General features: G+C 46.1%; 1 protein-coding gene across 1 annotated transcript; it reads right to left on the reverse strand.

Moving 5' to 3' along the window:
* Nucleotides 1-11,016: 11,016 nt before the first annotated feature.
* Nucleotides 11,017-14,850, reverse strand: LOC144094883 (uncharacterized). The gene is made up of 2 exons (XM_077628756.1): nucleotides 14,486-14,850; nucleotides 11,017-14,210 (listed from the first exon to the last, which is right to left on the reverse strand). Exons 1-2 carry the CDS (start codon nucleotides 14,633-14,635, stop codon nucleotides 11,550-11,552), a joined length of 2,811 nt encoding a protein of 936 aa, XP_077484882.1. The 5' UTR covers nucleotides 14,636-14,850; the 3' UTR covers nucleotides 11,017-11,549.
* Between the last annotated feature and the right edge of the window lie 5,873 nt (nucleotides 14,851-20,723).

A 20,723-nucleotide genomic window follows, 5' to 3' on the forward strand; every position in this document is an offset into this window, starting at 1 on the left:
CCATGCCCATAACAGTAGGTGTACTGTGATAACAATTATTGCGACCAGATACTGCTGATTATGCCAGAGAACTCACGAATGCAGTTAAAGCTCGCTGCAATTAATTCGCATAATGCCAAAAAGAACTTGTTTAATGAGTACGGTAAGATGAATGGCACACAAATGTAAACGCTTTCTAAATGTAATTTACGAACCTTTATTTCTTTATTTCGAAAGAACTTTCTAGTGTGAAGTTTAAGGCAATCAGCACAACAGTTGTATTGCTGCTGTAGAACCTATTCATTGTTTCTATGCGCAGAGTGAGTTCGTGCTAGATTTCTTCATCAAATACTAATTATTTGCAGCAAAACTTAATGCAAGTGCGCGTATCACTTCGGGGAAAAAATTAATAATGATGGTCTGCCGAAATCGTTTCAGCAAAGTTGCAGCAACGTTACGCTGAATTTCTGCCAGCTTTAGAGCTTCTGTACAGCAGTCGTCTTGCTACTGTTGTAAGGCTCTCTTGACAGGTTTATTGTGTCGAGAGATATATAATGCGAGTTATAAGTGCGCATCACAAACTACACAGGAGAAACAATGCAAAAAGCTTCCTGTGCACCGCCAAACATTTTTCAAAACCTGCGAAACACTAGCTCAGAGCGACGTGCCGGTTATATGTAAAGTCGAGATGGCGATGGAAAACTCCTCTTTAGCTGCGTGTCAGTTGGCTGGTTTCCTACGTCGAGGCGGTTGCAGTTGCTTGCAAAGCATTCGTTTATTTATCTGTTATCCCATAGACGAACGTGTTCGCACCTACCGCAAGTCGGTATTCCTGACGAAGCGTATCATCGCGTTCGGATAAATGCTCAGGTTAACGCTGCCAGCCTTTCCTGGTGTGGCACCGTCCTGTACTTCACTAAGCTGGAGAGCGACGCATCGAACGTGTGAACTGACATGCCTGCTCACAAAATGTGTTCCTTGGCCTGTCTTGATGCGTATGAAACGCGGTGGCGAGCGAGCACGATACAAGTTCCTGCATCGCCGATAGTATAATCACTATAACTCAGGCAATAACCTGAATGAAGAGATTAGTGGAATAAATACCAGTATTCCTGATGGCGCAGGCATCGAAGCTAGTCAGTGGGTGAGCAGATAGGCGCGAGCGGCAGCATAGAAAATGGCAACCGCACCGAACGCAGATACCATCAAGCGGGTGAAGATACCTGCATGCTGGACACCTGGATCTTCAACGAAATCTCGAAGCAGCGACGCCGCAAGATCCCTCAGAACCTCCGAGTCAGAGAGAGAGGAATGCGCTTAGGAGGAGTAGCGCCCTTTTCCGCACATGCGGGAGGACCTACCGAGCAGCACGTAAACACTGGTCACCGCCTCGCAACAAATGCAATAATAACCCCGGTTTTACGGCACAAGATTCTAACAATGACCCCGACGAAGGAACGTGTCCTCACTGCCGGTTACCGGCGACTGCTACGCTGCTACGCACGTGTTCTTAGATTTCTAGGAATGTTTAAGCTTCCTTATGCGTAGTCGCGAGTAGCGACTGGCTTTATCGCTTAATACAGCACGTTTCGGTTGTCACTCTGCTCTTGCAAAATCTCGCAACCTTCATTGCAGAAGGACCGAGCAAAATGCTTTACTCCAGCCGATAGCTACCGAATCAGCATCCACCCCGGCCTCAGTGACAACAATGTAGCCACATGAGTGCGCATATGGATGGAGCGAAGTGCACACGAAGGGCATTTAATAAACGACATATTCCAATCACCAAGTCGGTTCCCGTAAAACAAAGTGCCTGGTGGGGATCGGAGTCGAAGAGAGCGAATAGATGAAGAATTAAAACCCCTTTGTACACTCGCGCCGCCTTTGTTCAGCTTTTCGCCTTAGCTTGTCTTCCTATGCCCACAATTTTCCCCTGAGTGGAGCAACCGTTCATCCCTGCTTTTCGGTGGGAAGTCAGACGGCCTCAAAGATATATTGTACCCCGCGTCCTTATGCAGCTACTACGCCAAAGAGAGACCTCATGGTGCGTTTTAAGAATTTGTAATTATGCTTTTATTTCTTTCTTAACGCTTCATTTTCGTTTCTACTGCGCTGCTTGGTTGCTCTGTTTTTCCTTGCGCAATAAATTAGCCATCAGTAGCACCAAAATTTGGCCTAATTTAATTTGTTTATTGCCAACATCTACAGTTTCCTTTGAGCATTGTCGTAAGAGGAATTTCCAACCACAGGTTTACAAACGAGAGCGTGAACAAAAGCATCGCATAAAAAAATACAACTTTTATTCTGACTAAAAGCGGAATAAATTTTGAACAGCAAGAAAGGCATCGAAGTATAAAATCCCTCACACAATTTATTAATCACACCAATGGAAGTATGAAACAAATGAAAATTATGTGATGCTCTCTACAGCAGATGACAAATCGGACGCAGACACTGAGAAGCCCATCTTCATTGATCTTGGAAGCTGCTCAGCTGCTGCGAATGTTCGAGAGTGCCTTGCAAAATCGCCATTTCTTCTTAATTCTTGTCTTTTTTCCCACTTTTGATTATGCTTATGCATCTGACAGAATGCTGGTCAATGAAGTTCAATTGACGGAGACCGGTTGAATAAAAAAACACGGCTACAAAGAAGGCTATTTGATTATATTTTTTTTTAAATATGACATGCACATGTTTACCTATTTCGTCTGTGTTTCGCGCTACTCTTTGTTTTAGAGCCTCATAACAGCGCGCTTGTGATCTTCACATTATGACAAATGTAATGCAAGTCGTCAAGCCTGTTTTCTTGCCTCGTACGCCCCATTTTATGCTTGATGTTAATCATTTCTTTCTCAGGGTGCCGAGCGTAATATTTTACCGGTATATTTTACTCGAACTGTCACGAACTATCCCTCATGGAAGGCACTGGCTATTGCTTTAGGTATGCACTAGTGCAGTATAGACTTGGTGTGTCCCTTTAGTGGCGCCTAGGTTTCGCACCTTGATAGCGTCAGATTGGAAGGTATTAGTGCAAAAGCATTCAGATTTGTTTAGGTCACCAACGCAGAATCTGCGAATAAATTCCAAATAATTTCGGGGACTTCCTACTGTAGAGGAAAACATCTGCCTTACGGTAAGAATAAAAGCGCCCGTGGAGAAGTAACGTTTTGCCGGAAAGTGCCGTGTGCTTCACCTAAAAATTTACACAATTTTCAGAAATAGCCTCTTCAGTGAGAACAACGTTTTTTTTCGGCATACTGTTGTCAGTGGTGTAGTACATCAGAATACAGCTGAGACATGTTAACTAGCAGGCTGGTTAACTAATACTGAACCGCTAACTTTTAAAAATTACTGTTAGGCTCCTTAATTACTGAGTCGTGTAGCCCACCGAAGCAATATCTATATCAGGGGCTGTGGTGAAAAACTATTTGGATATTTTGACGAATTACGTGCACTGGACATGTTTCTTTAGCTTCAAGCTTCTTGAATGCGCATGTATTTTGGCGCGATGTAGCCAAAATGTGTTGCACCACACCGCAGAGGGCAACCGCGTTTTCGAAATTCTGAAACCTCATCTGGATATTGATTTCGTTGGGCTACACGCCTGTCAATATTAAGGAGCCTAACAGTAATAGCTAAAACTTAACTATTAAATATTACCTAACAAGACTGCTCACAATGTTTTGCCCAAAACGCGCTCTCCAACACAAAAACCTCATTTTAAAAATTATGTAATGTGTCAAGCGAAACATCCTGCACAAAATGAAAAAAAAAACGTTTGGGAGCTCGTTCCGGACGACCTAATGACGGCTCGAAATGTGACATGCCTTCTCTCTCTCATATGATCCATTCTGAGGCCTATGTCTGTCACGCTGGCCTAGGGGATGTGGACCCAACATGCCAACTCTCATCAGCACGTGCTATTGTCTTTCAGTGGAACGTACTCTTCTACAACAGGTAAGCGCACCATTTTGGGGTCGTGCAGTGTCTTTGTTATTGAACAGCGACGGTAAAACCATGGTGCTTGTTGGATAGAAATCCGCGTTGGTAGTATTCCGTGCATAGACTCGATTGCCATATTGACCGAAAGATATTGCCTTTCGTGGCATGCGTATCAGTCAGTTCCTTGAGCGAGAATGTCATTCAGAGCGGCAGCCGAGCGCTAGGCGCAGTACTGAAGGACCACCTGGGACTGGATGAAAATTTGGTCTTCTGCTTTATACTGTAGTTCCAAGTAATACAGAGCTCTTTTTTTTAGCACGGAACAATACTAAATCTCCCCGTTCAGTATCTTCTAACATTATTGAAAAAGTAACTATACTATCGCGACGCATAAATAAGAAATATGGTTACTTTTTAAACATTGCAAACCTTATTATATTTCTTGTTTATCCGTCGTGATTAGTTACTATGGTGCTCGGCGACAGAAAGCAATCTTTCGGCATTTAATCCTGGCAGCAAAGGCTGCATTTAGATGGAAGCAAAGCTCAAAAACGTTCTTGTGCTCTGCAATGTCACGGCGTCTTGAAAGGCCCCATGTGCCCAATTCTAATCCGGTGGCCTCCACTTCGGCATCCCGTGTAGCGTACGTGGAGCTTTTGGGTATCAGACCGTATATGCTGTAGCTTTAATTAATTGACGTGTGACAGGATGACATCCCCAAATAGTTCCATGTGTTGATCTTCATCACAGCGACGCCGAAACGAAATGAAGACGGTTTTTGCCTTCTGCGCGCCAAGGAAGATAATCTTCGTTTGCCGCAGACACTCCCCTCGCTACCCAAGCAAACATGTCCGGGCTGAAGACTCAGCTCCACATCCAAGAATTGCATCCTACCTAGGTTAACGGTCTCCGTGGTGAAAGCAAGTCCTTGACCATTTTTGACAAATGTCACAACATCCTGCGTGTACTTTCAGTACACCATCCGGTAACTCTCCTGCAGTTGCTTTGTCAATTCTGCTAAGGAACAAGTCACTTAGTAGCGGAGCCACGCGAGACCCAATGCATATCCCGGAACGCTGTATAAACACACTGTCATTCCATGCAAGAATGGTGGACCGGAGGTACATACACAGCACTTCAAGGAAAGCATCAACAGATACACCGCAATCATTTTGGAACCGCACTTCGTCATTGTCCTCCCTTATACATTCCCTTACAATGCACAGCAAACACTGATGAGGAATTGAATAGTACAAATCCTCGACGTCCACGCTGAACACATGACAGTCACCAGGATTATTGTTCTGAAGGTACTCCAAGACGACGTCGGAGTTTCGCGTTCGGAAAGGGTATTCAAAAAAAAGGGAAGCAAGCGCCTTCTGTAAGTAGCTGAAACAACAAGCTGCCAAGTTCCCTTCTCCAAAATTATGGACCGAAACGGGTTTTAAACGTAAAAAATATTTCAAGCGTGCTGCGTTCTGATTTCTTTACGGACTCGCCCAAACGGTCGAGATTGGCCTTTTTAAGAAAGACGACGGCACGTCTCTTAACTTTTGCGGCATTCTCTTGCACTTGTCGAAAATTCTTGGAGATGGCGGAAAACGCTTTGTCCGAGAACACACTTTCCTTCATCACAACAAAGCCCCCCTCCTTGTCTGCTACCAGCGGTCTCAGGTCATTCGCGGCCACGTGGTTCACTAATGCGCCAAACCCTTTTTGAGCATTACGATTGCAAAGGGAACCTTGAACAGCTGAGAAGCACTCGGAGACGCACTGCTGGCGCTGCACTTCAGGTACCTGTTTAGCCATTGTCCTTGACAGGCCCAACTCTTCAACTGCTAATAGCCGTGGCTCAAAACAGAATTTTCGTCCCAGCTCCAGTGTCTTGCGATGGCGTTCTTCCACAACAGCGTCATCCAAAACAACTACCCTACCTCGAGCACAGGCAGGCATGCGTTCCTTGCTCGCAGACAATGAGCGGCGGTCCCTGTTCCACAATAAATCAGTGTGCCGGTCAGCAGTCTTACAACAATCAGCAAGGAGTCGGCGTTGACTTCGTTCACGTCCATCGCCACAACAAACATTCAACCTTTCTTTGAAAAAACGCGCTTGTCTCCACAACTCCGAGGCGAAGATACGGCAGATCCTTCTTGAATGGCCGGGGGAAGGCTGCAACCATCCGCACATGCGCTGAACTTCCACGGTGCACGAGTGATGGTTGGCATGCCAGCACATGGTCCTAGCGTTAAAAATGCAAATGGCAATATTCGAGACTAACATGGCGGGACTATTATGGTTGACACACGATGAAAATACGGAACCCAGAGAACTAGAAATGACATTTAGAAGTACGGAAAGCTGAGCAAGTTGGTTACTATTATCCATGGTAAAACAGCGAGGAAAAAACACGAGGAGGTGTTTGTTCCTTCCTCGTGTTTTTTCCGCGCTGTTTTACCGTGGATAATAGTAACCAACTTGATCAGCTTTCCGTACTTCTAAAGTTTAGTTCTGGTTAAACCTTTTAGAAAGTGAGAGCTACAAGCCATGATTACGCTTAGGCTTCGCTTTGGATAAGCGATGTAATGCTACTGATGATTTACTTGGCTAATCTCTGTCTATCGTTTCGTTCCAACGCTGAAGTCAAGCTTCCTTCAGAAACGCCAAACTCGGCACGCCGTCTTCTGAATAATAATAATAATAATAATTGGTTTTTGGGGAAAGGAAATGGCGCAGTATCTGTCTCATATATCTTTGGACAGCTGAACCGCGCCGCAAGGGAAGGGATAAAGGAGGGAGTGAAAGAAAGGAAGAATAGGTGCCGTAGTGGAGGGCTCCGGAATAATTTCGACCACCTGGGGATCTTTAACGTGCACTGACATCGCACAGCACACGGGCGCCTTGGCGTTTTTCCTCCATAAAAACGCAGCCGCCGCGGTCGGGTTCGAACCCGGGAACTCCGGATCAGTAGTCGAGCGCCCTAACCACTGAGCCACCGCGGCGGGGTCTTCTGAAAATTGAAAATTGGTTTTGGGGGAAAGCAAATGGCGCTGTATTTGTCTCACATATCGGCGGACCCGTAAGGGAAGGGATAAAATAGAGAGTGAAAGAAGAAAGGAAGAAAGCGGTGCCGTTGTGGAGGGCTTCGGAACAATTTCGATCACCTGGGCGTCGCGGATTCACTGTCGGAGGCTAAACGAGCTCGTCTAGCCGCGTCGTCATTATGACGCTTATTGAAACGTGTGACACGCTCTTCTTCGATATATTCGGCACGCTTGTTTCGTTCCGACGCCGATGTCTGGCTTCTTTCAGCCAAGCCTCCATAACGGCCGAAGCACAAGGCGAGAATTCGGCGCTTGGAGCGAGGCGACGCAGGGAGATGCAGAAATCTGGCGAGGCCAGATATCAGCGTCGGCGCCGGAAATACTTCATGGGTGGGGTTTGGTGGGGCCAAAAACCGCGGCCCGTTTCTGCGAAGGCAGCAGTGCCCCTTCTGTACCCTTGCTATTGTCCCCTTCCCTCTGCATAAGGTTCCCATCGCCATTGAATGGTACTATTAGCTACGGACAGGGGATAATTGAGGGGCTTTACGGATGGTGTCTGCCCACCCCCGTCTAGAGACGCCAGTTCGTATGCCCTCGTGTTTGGTCGCCCTCTCCTGCGGGCTCTGAGCGACGACGCCGGTAGACGAGACGCTGACGGGACGCCGAAGAAACGCTGCGGCTCGCCTCCCGCTATGCCGAACCGTATCTGTATAGACACTGCGACAGCCCCTCTCTCTCTACTACGCATGCGCACAACTGGCGAGGCGAGCGGCGTCTGCTCCCCGACGAGCGCAACGGCGTGGTGATGTCATGCCAGATGGCGCGCCGAGCGGTGCGACCACGGTCGAGGAGCAACCGCGGCAAAAATGAGACAATGCTGAAGGCGAAGCGGCTACCGTAATGTAGCTCTCGCTACAAAAACAATTTTCAATTTTCTTCGAGAGCAAAGGACAGGCTCATAACTGGCCCGTCTGACACCGTGGACACCTCAGTCGGGCTTCAAGCTGCGTGGCGCTAGTGACAGATGTGCGCTGTCTGCGTTGGCATTCACAGCGTTGTTACAGAAACGCGGCACTGAAGCTATAGACCATCGGCGTTCTTTGTGTTCATCGGTGTTAGCTTTGACAACGCTCTAGGTGCCGATGATTTTGAAGAAAGGAAGGCGCTTAACTGGATCCTTGAGGCAGTGGATGCCTCAATAGCGCTTTGAGATACGTGGCGGTGGAGAGAGAGATGTGGGTTGTATGCATTAGCGCTGGAAACGTTTGGGCAGACAAGCTCCACTGCAGCATAAACCAAAGCGTTCATTGGGTTACCAACCTCTCGTGATCAATGTTTAATTTATCCGACACCTGGCGGAGTGGGCGCGTAGCCTATCCATTGTGTAGAACGCACTTAACGTTAGAGGCCAAGCCGCGTCTACTTGCCCGATGCACTACCGCTTTCAATACCTAACAAGGAGCAGCAGTAGTTGAACCGCAGCTACCTTTCCTACCTTTTCTAGTCCTCGTATTTTTCTGCCCGATTTGTTGTCAAGGAAACACGGGCGTAAGAAACTGAGTGCTGAGTTATTGTTGCATTATAAACACCATATATCGATTGCCAAAATATGCATGGAAAACGTCCAAATCAGGCTTTCCCAAATCTGGCACGGATTCTCATAGAACTCACTTCGTATGAAAGTCGAGGTCACAGTATGGCACAGTTTTGTTGCGTCCAGCAAGTGGTGTGAGAAGAATAACAAGAAGCTCGACGCAAAGGCCGCTGTCACTGCCGTACTGATACTAATATTATATTAATAATAATTGGTTTTTGGGGGAAAGGAAATGGCTCAGTATCTGTCTCATATATCGTTGGACACCTGAACCGCGCATTTAGGGAAGGGTTAAAGGAGGGAGTGAAAGAAGAAAGGAAGAGAGAGGTGCCGTAGTGGAGGGCTCCGGAATAATTTCGACCACCTGGGGATCTTTAACGTGCACTGACATCGCACAGCACACGGGCGCCTTACCGTTTTTCCTCCATAAAAACGCAGCCGCCGCGGTCGGGTTCGAACCCGGGAACTCCGGATCTGTAGTCGAGCGCCCTAACCACTGAGTCACCGCCGCGGGGCCAGTCCTGATACTCCAAAGCGTACATTCCAGCGTTCCCTGCAGAGTCGTAAAATAACATGATCTGCCCTACGTTTCGAAGTGAATTTTAAAAATGCCTTATTAGTGAACCGTGGCTAGCTGTCGAAGCTTTGGCACCTGAAGCTGAAATGAGTTGATGGTCAACGCTTGTGCTCTTATCGCCTCCTAAAGAGGAAAGCCTAAAGGAAAATTCTCAGCGTCAAGGCAAATGCTATGAGATATAGCGCGGCCTTCCATGTTCGTATGAAGCTCGACGCCTCAGATGGAGAGGAGGCGATCTGCGTATTCCTACTGTTTATGCGCTGAGCATACGCATGAGAGAGAGGCGCCACTGCCACACTGCTTACGCCAGCAGAATGAGTACCCGTGCTTGTCGGGGGTATTGACACTGCGCGTCGCTTGGGTAGAGAAAGAAAAAGTGTCACATGCTGGAGTTCGGAAGCAGAGCTGCTACTGCGATCGCCGGCTGCAGAAGCGGCGACAGGGCTGTGTTTGCGACAAACGCGGAAGCTTTCGGCGGAGCGGATATTGAACGACGGCCGGTTGGGCGACGCGGGTTTCGTTCAGCCGTGTTTGCCTTCTATCTCGTCGCCATCGCACTTGAGCGAGAACACGAGCAATATTGAGTCGCGCCACAGCACGAGAAAGAGCATAAAATGCGACCTTTCGGGTCCCGCCTATGGACTAAGCAAGCAAAACTCGCAACACGGGAATGTCAGTCCTGCGTTGTTTCGGCGCAGGCTCTTTTCGATTCGGAATTTTGCCCCACCGGTCTTCGAGATGTGAACTCACGTATACAGTTGCTCCTCTAGTGCAAACAAACGCAATTGAAGGCGTAAGTTATAATTCATACACAAAAAAGACAAGAGATGAAAAGTTTTTAGTAATTTTCTATACACGGGGACAACGTTTTTTTGGAAACCCAGTATAGGCTAGACAGTAAACCTAGAGGGGCGGGGCTTTCTCCCCATGTTGAGGGGGAGGAGGACAGTTCGTTACTCGGGCTTGTTGTACGGAAAGGTGAAAGGTGGAAGTCAGAAATACGGTGCGGGGTCACCAGGACTGAGAAGCCCACTCCCTACTGCCTTGAGACAAAGGTCCGTCTTCTTCTATCGCCTGCCCAGCCTTTGCTGCATAGCAGAGTCGTTACTCAGTGACTTAGTTAAATGTTCAGTTGGACGAGTTAGTGTAAGGTCATAGTGCAAAAAAGTGCGCATATATGACAGAAGACACCAAGGAAGAAAGAGACACGACGGGCACTGACTCACAACTAAGGCTTTTTTTTTTAAAATAAATTCTGGAGTATACAGGGTGTCCCAGCTAAATTTAGCCAGGGTTTAAAAATATGCCGTGGAACTCTAAGACGACGGGCCAAATGCATTTTGCTGGCTACTGTATGGAGCAACTCACACTATTTTTGTATTGGGCTTAACTGCATATTTATTCTAGGGGCTTAACTGCATAGATAGTCGAGATTAACTAACCAACTTTGCCAGCAACGAAGATAGGCGAAAAGTTCTAATGAGAAAGTTGTATAATGGTCCGCGAAACGTCCCACTGAACAGTGTCTAACTTTCTATCCATTATGTTTCAGCTTTTTTTTCGCTCTCTGCAGAATGCCCGCGAAATACAAGAAAAAATACCACGTGACATGTCCGCTTGCGCGCCACGATAGCAGTGCTTGCAAACGGTCCACCCAACAAGCTGCTGATTAAAAGCTGACAAGGCTTCGATGCACACGCTGGCCGTGCGATTACGGGACAACACCCTCTCAATGCTAAGGCCTCTCCACCGGGCGCGTGACGTCACGCCAAGGGACCGTGCAGGCCCCGCGCTCCGCGATTTCAGCGCGCCGCGCCCGTCTGCACTATTCGGGTACTGCCGTACGTAGCTGCCTTATAAGTGATTCCTTCATTTTCATTTTTGTCGTTGCTGCAGAAAAGAAATTCGCTAGTTTGTGCGCGCCTTAGGCTATCATTTTATCTGCTTTATATATTTTTTTTATTGCAGAACACCTTATTGTCAAGAAAGTTCGAGCTGCTAATACAGTTTTTTATAATAAACAATTTAGCATACGGCCGCCAATTTCGCATTATTGGTCATTATAATAAAAAATTGATTAGTTAATTTCAATTAATCATCTAATTATTAGGTTCTATCACGTACATGATGTCTGCCGTGCGGTAAAATCCATCCGCACAGACCGCACATGCGTATATCTAGTTGTTAAAGTAGAAGTTCGTGAACATTGAAAAAAAAAACACCGTCTACTGCGCATTGTGTTAGTTTTATTCTGTATTGTGTTTTGCTTAAAGCTTTCACACACAGCAATAATGACACTCACAATAATGTTGCGCTGTTGAGTATTTGTACAGCTAATCTGACCCTTACAATAAAAAACGACGAGACACCAGCAATGAAGTGTGCGCAAAGCATTTTTATTGCTTGGGAATAAAACTTACTTCTTCTTAAGCGTTGCTGCTTTCCGGGCTGCGGCCTTCTGCTGCGCATTGTCTTGTATGGCATCATTTCTTAGTTTGCAAAAGTTGTTTAGAACAACGTTGGTTGCAACGCGTACTACCAAGCGCAGGAGAGTTTGTGCAGTGTGGCCATTTTCACATGTCTCAATGTCGTGTTCGTCCAGGAGGGAAATCGTCTGTGAAATCACGACACCACGTTGATTTCTACAGGAGAGAAAATCTTCCGCGGTTGCTCCAAAAGACAACTTCTCTGCAACTAGTTTAGTCATCAGTACCATGTGAACTGTGCATGGCTGGGGAAACTTCAGCCCTCCTCTCGACAGGTTAGCTATCATGGCAGTATTTTCCGCTTCGATCTCTCGATTTTCAATCACCAATGTGCTGAAGCAAGCAGAACATGAAAGCTTCTTTAAAGCAGCATGAGCAGCGTATCCTGCAATGTAGACAATAGCATCCATGTCAGAGTGGGCGTGTGTAATATCGTCGTCGCTGACAGCCACAGAAAAGTTGCATGGGACAAGATCCTCACTTACGTCTTCAAACTCTGTTTCCTCGCGTGGAAATGTCAAAAGTTTTTGAAGACGAAGCTTCTTCTCACATTCGTAGAGCTGACGCACGGAAATGTGGTACTGTGATCCTGCCAGCTGGCGGTAACGGCCGAACCGGTCTTCTAGCGCATCCGTCTGAAATTTGCCCAGCAGTACGTACTTGAAGTGAAGTTCTTCTAAGCAGTAGCGCGAGAGTTCTACCAGAGAATAGCATGTCAGTCGCAAAGCACTGTGAGTCTCTTTCGTCAGCGAGCCACTGGTGATGTTTATTCTTGCCCAAGCGTCCAACCAGTCCACAACGCCGCTCAGGAAAGCTAACTGTGTGTCATCAACAGACCTTACAGGGTCTTGCATGCTGTCCCTTAGCCTCTGGCCTTTGCAAGGGGTCTTAACATTGACTATTTGCCACCATGTGAGGATAACGTCAATGAAAAGAGCAGTCGACTCAGCTTGAGGAATCTTGAACGCGGAACCATGTGTCCTGAGGGCATTTGAAACAAACTGATTAATGACGTCGAGAGCGAGCTTTACATTTTGCCGCTCCATTGAGGTTGGATTCACGGCTTTTGCGTTCAGTCTGTAAGCAGCCTTCACAAGCGACGTCTTCTCTGAAGAATAAAGCTGCCGCACAGCTGCGAAAGAAGCAGCTTTCATACGAGGAGGCCCTTCGGGCATTGCTCCACTCAAGTCCATTTCAGGGAAATAGAGGCATGTTCCAGGGTTTTTCTGGTTAATCCAATTGTTCCTAATGCACTTCAAGAGATGCACAGGATCGACCACGTAGAAAAGAGGGCGAGCGTTATCGGCTGGATGGGGATAGACAATGCTCACCTGAGGACTTGTAGCAAATAACGACATCATCTTGCGGTTCAGAGCATTGTTGTCCGTTATCACAGCGATAATTTTGAGCCCCATTTTCTCAACATTAATGATTATGTTCTTAGCATGCTCGTGCAAAATTTCTGCGCTCAGTTTGCTCACAGGTAATATGTGAATGACGTCCTTGTTTGCAGAAAGGAGTGATTGTACCATGAACACATGGGCTGTTGTTGCTGGTTCCGTTGAATGAACCGACGATCCTACTATTGTGCCCCCTTTGTAGTCGAAGTATGGTTTTATGTGGATCTCATCGATCATCAGGGTCACTGTCTTCTCGTGGTCTTTCATTGATTTGACTCGTTCTCGGATGTAGGAGAGACAGTGCGGTTGATTTTGCTCCACAAGAGGGTCAGCTTTGTAATTTGAGCAAACACGGCGCAGTGTGGAAGGATGGGGCAGAATGATTCTTGATGCAGCTCTTGTGAAGTGATATGCGTGAGGAGAAATTGAATTCAAAATACTGGCGAATACCAGCAGCTCTGCGCTATACACATGCTGTTTCGCGAGGAGAAGCTCTATCTGCTCAACCAGAAATTTCAGCAAAGAAGACTGTTCTTTCGTCGTATCACTGTCCTCAATGAGGTCTGCAAGCAGTGAACCGACAAACTGCAATACTTTAGTATGTTTCGACTCTTTCGTCACCTCAGGTATATTATGCAAGCCTATCTCGAGTTCTTCTAGCAGCAAGGACAGGCTGGAGGTGTCGCATACTTGAGCTGGCAGAATCCTGCCTGAAGGAAGCGACAGAAGCTTCACTCCATTCAAGAAAACAGAAAGTGACAGATCAGGGAGAACTACCAAGGCGCATTTCACATTAGGTGAAGGATCATTCTCGATGAGAAGGAACCTAACGCACTGCTCATCGACAGAAACGGTCCAGAATTTCGTGTTGCAGATTCCAGGCAACTTAGATTTGAACTCCTCGTAAGATGAAACTTTGTTTCTTTTCTGTTCAAGCTCATTAGACTGAAGTGACTTCCTCATAGCCTCCTGCAAAGCAGCGTTTTCCCTTCTTGCTTTTTTCGTCTCTGGCGATTCACTCCGTCCAGGCGTTGAGGACAAGTATTTTGGGCAGTTTGGAAAAACAGAAGGCGCAGCATCAATCTTCAACTGTAGCCTGTCACGCTTCACCTCTATTATTTTCCCTGTCAGTTCATCTTGGTGTGACAACGTCGTAATGAAGTCGCCTGCGTGGAAGTGCAGTTCACACACCTGCACGAGAAAATGAAGCAAGGCCATTCGCCATGACTCTCCATTGCCTAAAACACTAAGTAAAAAGAGTCTGAATAGTGAACAGCTTTTACATATTTACACAGCTTTTACACAAGCCTTATGCACATCCACAGAACTAAATGCTTCCTGGACAATTCATACATAAGTGTAAGAAGTGATATCATTGCCTACAAAGACAGCATGCCTTTCCGGGAGCGACAGCTCACAACTAAGATAATTACCAGCGCCTATTAAGCAATATTTCAGAGTCTTACCCTCGAATGCTCTGTAGGTGTGAAATCCTTCCGTGGAATGGCTCGCAACCAGGCTTTTCTTCGTACTTCGTCTCTTGGGAAGCAATAAACACGTACTTTGGGACCATTCTGGTAGTTCCCGCGGCACCCGGGAACACAGCACCGGCCCATGTTTCACGAAGTTGCACTCGCTACACGGCAGGCAATCAGTTTCCCATTCGTGCGCTAGCACAGGTACGCACGCCACACAAGAAACGGCCACACGAAACAGACACAGCCGTGCGAGGAGCGAACGGAAATGCACCCAACGCCAGGCTGAAAGACTCAAGCAGCAGCTAGACGCTCACTGCAAGACTGCGTTCGTGTCTGTGCTTGCCCGGGCAAGCGCGAGCACATCGAGGGAGACAACCGAGCGGAGCGGAGCCGCGCTTGGTGAGCAGCCTGACCGGACACTTGGCGTGACGTAGCGCGTGTGGAAAGGAGGGCCTGGAGAGGCCTGAAGAAAGTATTTAGAGGGTGTTGTTACGGGAGCGCAAGCGATAAGGACTGTGTCTGCTTGTCGCTCTGATCAAGCGCCGCGAGGGAAGCATACCGCTGGCGTGAATCGCACAGCCAGCTGCAGCGTCGCTGCCCTGTCGCCTTTTAAGGAGGAACACACCGCGCTAAATGATCTGTTAATTCCTATACGGAGCATTTGAGAGCGCTGAAATCGCGGCGCGCGAGCGGGCATGTCACCTGGTATTTTTTGGATTTCGCGAGCATTTGCAGTGAGCGGGAAAAAAAGCCGATACGTAAGAGTTTGAGAGCTAAGCACTGTTCAAACGGAAGATTCTCGGATCGGTCTACAACTTTCTCTTTGGCCATTTTCGCCTACCTCTGTTTCTTGCAAAGTTGGTTGATTAATATCGGCTAATTACGCAATTAAGCACACTAGAGAATAGTGCGAGTTGCTCCACACAATTGCGTACAGCATGCATTTCGTCGCGTCGTCTTGGAATACCTCGGCGTATTTTTATCCCTGACTGATGTAAGCCGGGACACCTTGTATAAAGGACGGTGGAAAGGCATATGACAATTCAATTAAAGGCAAAACGAAAAAAAATATGCGTGTGCCTCTCAAAAACGGCCAGAAATCAAGAGCTCTTTTTCAAGGAAAATAACGGTAGGGTTACTAACGCAGTCACGTCGAACCTTTGCAATAAAATATGCTTCTGCACCCCATGCACTTCTGCATGGTCTGATCCCTGTGGGAGTATAACACCTGAACGCGACGTAACAGAGCAGAACATTTTTTTTTATTTTTCGTCACTCGCAACCCCTAGTGTGCGACAAGCTCAAAATGGTCACTGCTGTTGGCAAGGTTATTTTGGTGCTCTTGCAAATGCTGGTTCAAGCAGCGACCAGTCAGCCAGTGTATCGGGCTCCAAAGACAAGGGAACGCTGTAAGCACCTGTGCGGCAGTTCATGAAAAGATCACTGTGCGTGATATTGCACCATTTTTTTTTGATGATTTTAGAAACTTTTTCTTTGAAATGCTCGGCATTATTCTTTTAGTTTAACGGGTGCTGAATGTACGACATGGACGGTGAATCTTTATCCTACAATCTTCTGCCCGCAGGAGACCCGATGCAAATAGGGTAGAAGGGAAATTTTTTTCCTTTCCTCTTCAGGCCGGGTGTGCGGTGCTTTCTGGGTCGCCTGTCGCTTTACACGCTAGATTAACTGAGAGCGAGCCTGGCTTAATATCGCTCAACATGGAGCAACGCTGGATCCTATGCAAACACCTGCCTTCTGCGAATACAGCTTGTCTTGACACCCGACGAAGCTGAACTGTAGGTATAAACACAAAAGCTTAAGCAAACTTTCAATCGTCAGTTCAGTGGTATTGGCGAAGGCCATCTCTTTAGTGATGCACTTTTTAACACACTTCATCGGGCTGTAATGCGGGAGGCTGCAGTGCAAGTCGGTGACCTATATGCTGAAAGCAACACAGTTGCGTGGGTTATCGTCCTTCGGGAAGTTTACTCTCGCATCTGATTTGGACAAATTTTTAGGGTGAAAGGTGTCCAAAGAAGAAAGGTTTCGTTGAAGGAAAATTGACACATGGTGTTGCCAAGTGTCTCTTCTTGACATGGGAGCCCGAAAAGTGACACCAGCCTTGTGAGCTCTTGCGGTAAAAAAGATATCGAGATGTAGGTTCTTGCATTTTTTGACCCGTGCGCATAACCGCTGAAGGTCAAGTTCACAGAGAAGAACAAGGACTTGCTTCCTGACCCTCAATTGTTTAATAGAGCTATTTAAAGTGTTTCCTAACTGCTGCCAGTGATTTATTGTGTAATTAAAGTTCATAAAAAATTCTGAAGTTACCTTCTTTGCCCTCCCCCCCCCCCCTCCAAAAAAAAAAATGACAAGTCCTCAGAAAAACATCCAATAGGCTATGGCGATGACTGCACTTGAGCTGATATTTTACCCCTTTGCGCGCACTAAAGTTTCCGAACATTCAGCTTTTCAGCGCGTCCTTTAAATCTCTGCTGCTTCTGTTGCGATGAGCATTGACATAACCGGCTTTTTCGGCCCATCTATAGACCAGGCTCAAATGCGTGCTTGGGAGCCAACATAAGCGCATTATTAATGTCTGGTGGGATCTGTTGGTCAGCAAAATTGAAAACCTTGCCTCGTTGGAAGCAACTCCTTTTCTTCTTGCTCGGTAGCTGAGGGGCGAATTAGTTTACAAAGGCACTCTGAGGCGATCAGACAAGGCAGACCAATCATGGTACGAGCGACCCGCAGGTTGCCGGCTGTACAAAGATGAGCGTCAAGGTTTCCGTCGGCGCTCCTGTGTCATCATTCTGGTCGGACTGCATGCCACTATAAGAAAAACATGAACGTATTTCACGCAGTATATCTGTTGCTCCACGGCACTCATCCCAGCCCACAGATTTACGAAGAGCCTGAAAGCAGAGCGGCGAAAAAATTTCGTTCCCATTTTAGACCACGCTATTTTCGTGTATTTTTCACACATGTTGAATCAAGGCCATCGTAATAATTCCTATTCAGTCAAGTATTGAGTCGGCATTACAGCTATGATAAAACGTTTACCTCCATTTTTGAGCCCCTCTTACTATTTTGGTTTTATATATTTCTGTGAAACAAGTAAAACGCACCAAAAGTTCTTAGCAATTCACGTTTTCTTCCCTCGTATTTGCCTTTCTTCATATTCTGCCCTGCTTAGGAATAAGAAGTAAAATTTGAAGCAGAATGTCTAGTCGCTCAGGTGTTTTATGCTGAAACATGCACTTTTTCCCCCGTGGAAGGCTACTCCGAGTAGGCAGAAGGAATCAAGCGTAGATAAGCTTTATTTTTACTTGTCAGTGTCATGCCGCCAAGATTTTCGGCCTCGAGTGCGTGAAAGACTTCTGCTCGAACTTCGTTTCGTAAACTCACTGAAATGACAAGGGCAAACTTCATTAACTACGCGCTAGACGTCACTTAGGGCTCGTAAACTTACCAGGAAGCAACGAATATGGAAGAGAGAAAGTAATGTTAGCGGAGCAGCACAGGGTAAGAACACAGGAATGAAGTACGGGCAAAGAACCAAGAGTGAGCAAGAAAGGAAACCAAATATTTACTGCGTATGTCGCAACTGAAGTCGATAAGCCCAAAGGAGCGCTCATTAACGACTTGCAGAGCGGGAACTCAACTGCCCATAGCCGGAAAACCGACCTGTTCCAAATACGTGATACCGAGCTCGGTAGAAACGGTCGGTGGTTTCGGTCCTCGCAGCATCTGCCGCGTTAAACGTAGCCGCACTCCAACTCGCTGATAGCCCTCTACCAAATCCCAAGTTCCCTGATGGTCTCGAAGCACGCGGCAGTTACGAACAAAAAAAAAAGAAATGCACCAACTCAGGCGGGGATGGCTTCAGTGGCTCTGGTATGATGACGAGCCACGTTATAGAGAAGATCAGAAACCGCAGACTGCAGGCCTCACGACGTTTTGCTTGTTCGAACGGGCCTAGCAAACGCACGAATGCAGTGTTCCTCTCTGCCAGCATAGCTTTTTGAGTACGTAGACTTTTACATATCTTTCTTTGCGTGAACTTCGTTATGCATTTTTCAGGAAACATTTACATTATGCAGGTTATTCTCAGTTTCCCTAGTACCGGAGAAAGGAGGGGGAGTGAAGGGAAGTTTCCATGCAACTTTGCGTAAAAGCTGCGGATAGGAGTTGACCTTTTACATGTCGTTGGTTTGCGGAACGATAAAAACGGTTTATTTAGAACGAGTTGCTCAGGCATTCGAGATTTACGAATTTCTGACCTGCTTCTTTTTTCTATTACACAGCAAAGGCGACAGAGTGTAATCGTTATGAAATGAAAGGAAAAACAGAAAAAAAAGCTGGAAAAGTGGCGCAACGTTAAAATATAGGGGCAGCTCCAGGGAGCCGCTGTTCATTATATTATCGTTTTGAATTAAAGAAAATGATTCTAGGAAGCAATTCGATATAAGTTTACAAAGCGCGCGTCTGTCAAGGGTGTCAATTCAAGCAGGGGTGTAATGCAATATTTGCTCCTCAAGGAGGAACTTGTAGATAGGTATACGGGCACTCCGAAAAAAAGCAAGTTTTTAGGAGCAGACGAAATCAGCGCAGACGGTTGTCACGCTTGTTTTGCTCTCATACCGATAGATTGTCCCACAACTTTTACCAGCGCGAAATTGTGGTTCTTCGCTTCCGCATCACAGGATACAAGAATATTTTTGGGAATAATCGAAAAAAAAAGTTGGGGAGAGGGCGTGCACAGTCTTCAAGAATATATTCTTTAAACGCCGTCAAGCCAAGCATCGAAACCATTGTAAGGCATACTCTTTTATACCCTAAATTGTGGAGGTTTAAACACCAACGAGCTAGTGATCCGAGATAGAGGTTATTACTTTAATACTTCCATGGCACCAACCTCTGTTTAAATCTAATCCAGAATCCATGATGCATGCATACTGGTCACCTTATACGCCTTACAACACATAAGAGAAGCTCCTCGTCAAGATAGCAGGTGAGCTCTGCCAATAAAGTGATTCCGTTATATACATGCAATCATTTTATGCAGGAAACTTGTTACTCCCAGCATATCCTGATGACAGCCATCTGAGCTCTATGCCGAGCCTGTAACACTTATGAAATACAACGAAGAGGTTAAATGCGTATAAAGGGTTTAAGGTTAAAATGCACTGCAAAATGGTAAAGGAAACCTTCCTCTGAGGCACTAACTGCTAAGAATAGTACGAAATTTTTAAAGAAGAAGCGTAATAAGGGCTGGTGGAAGTATAAACGAGCTGAGCTTGTTTTAAAGTACCTTAAGTTAAATTTGCAATAAGAAGTAACTGAAGATGAAAAATAAAAGACGGGAATTTCGAGGACATATCCTCCAATAAATGTCCGCCACCTTCAAGGTTATCACAAGCAAACAAGTAAACTGTCAGTAACATAAAAATTATAAGAAGGTCTCTGTGCAATCTTAGGTTTATTTATTCACTGTTAACTTTACTGTAATTTGTTTTATTTATTTTTCGCACAGCCTGCTTGCTCCTGTACAAGGTTTTCAGTGCTGCATAAACAAGTAAATAAATAAATAAAAGCTCTGATTGCCCGTTAGTGGGCTTTTGAAGCGGCTTCTAGAAACAGCTTGCTTTTTTTGCTGTAGATCTCATCTCAACAAAAATGATACGCAAATAAGTTTTTTTGCCGTGATTGTAATTTTATCGCCGATGCATAAATCTTTAGATGCGGGTTGATGACCCGCAGAACTGATTGATTGCAATTTATTTCTCTCAGGCACGTGGAATCTCGAAACATGTAAGAGCGCCGAAAAAATAAAGCACCTTTCTTGATAATTTACAGTTCCATTGATATGTGCACGTTATAATCGGGACAACTGCGTAGAAACTGCCCGAAATGGGTGCGCCTTCATAGCATGAGAACCACCGGGGAATGCACAGCAAGGACATATAAATAGTATTGTGCTTTACGATAGAAAGGACTGAGAATAGAAAGAGATAAAAATCAGAAGCTTCAGGGCACATGTGTTTGATTTCTTTCCTATTACTTACTTTCTCCTTTTTGATGGCCCTGACCAAGCTCCTGACTAACAAGCGTTGACTCTCGCATACGTGTATGGCTGGCTCGTTTTACAATAGCTATTCGCGATGCTTATTTGCTAATGTAAAGAAAGCAAATTTGCATATGATTAATCTTTCGAGTAAGC

Source organism: Amblyomma americanum, chromosome 6 (assembly GCF_052857255.1).
Source record: "Amblyomma americanum isolate KBUSLIRL-KWMA chromosome 6, ASM5285725v1, whole genome shotgun sequence".
Classification (NCBI taxonomy): domain Eukaryota; kingdom Metazoa; phylum Arthropoda; class Arachnida; order Ixodida; family Ixodidae; genus Amblyomma; species Amblyomma americanum.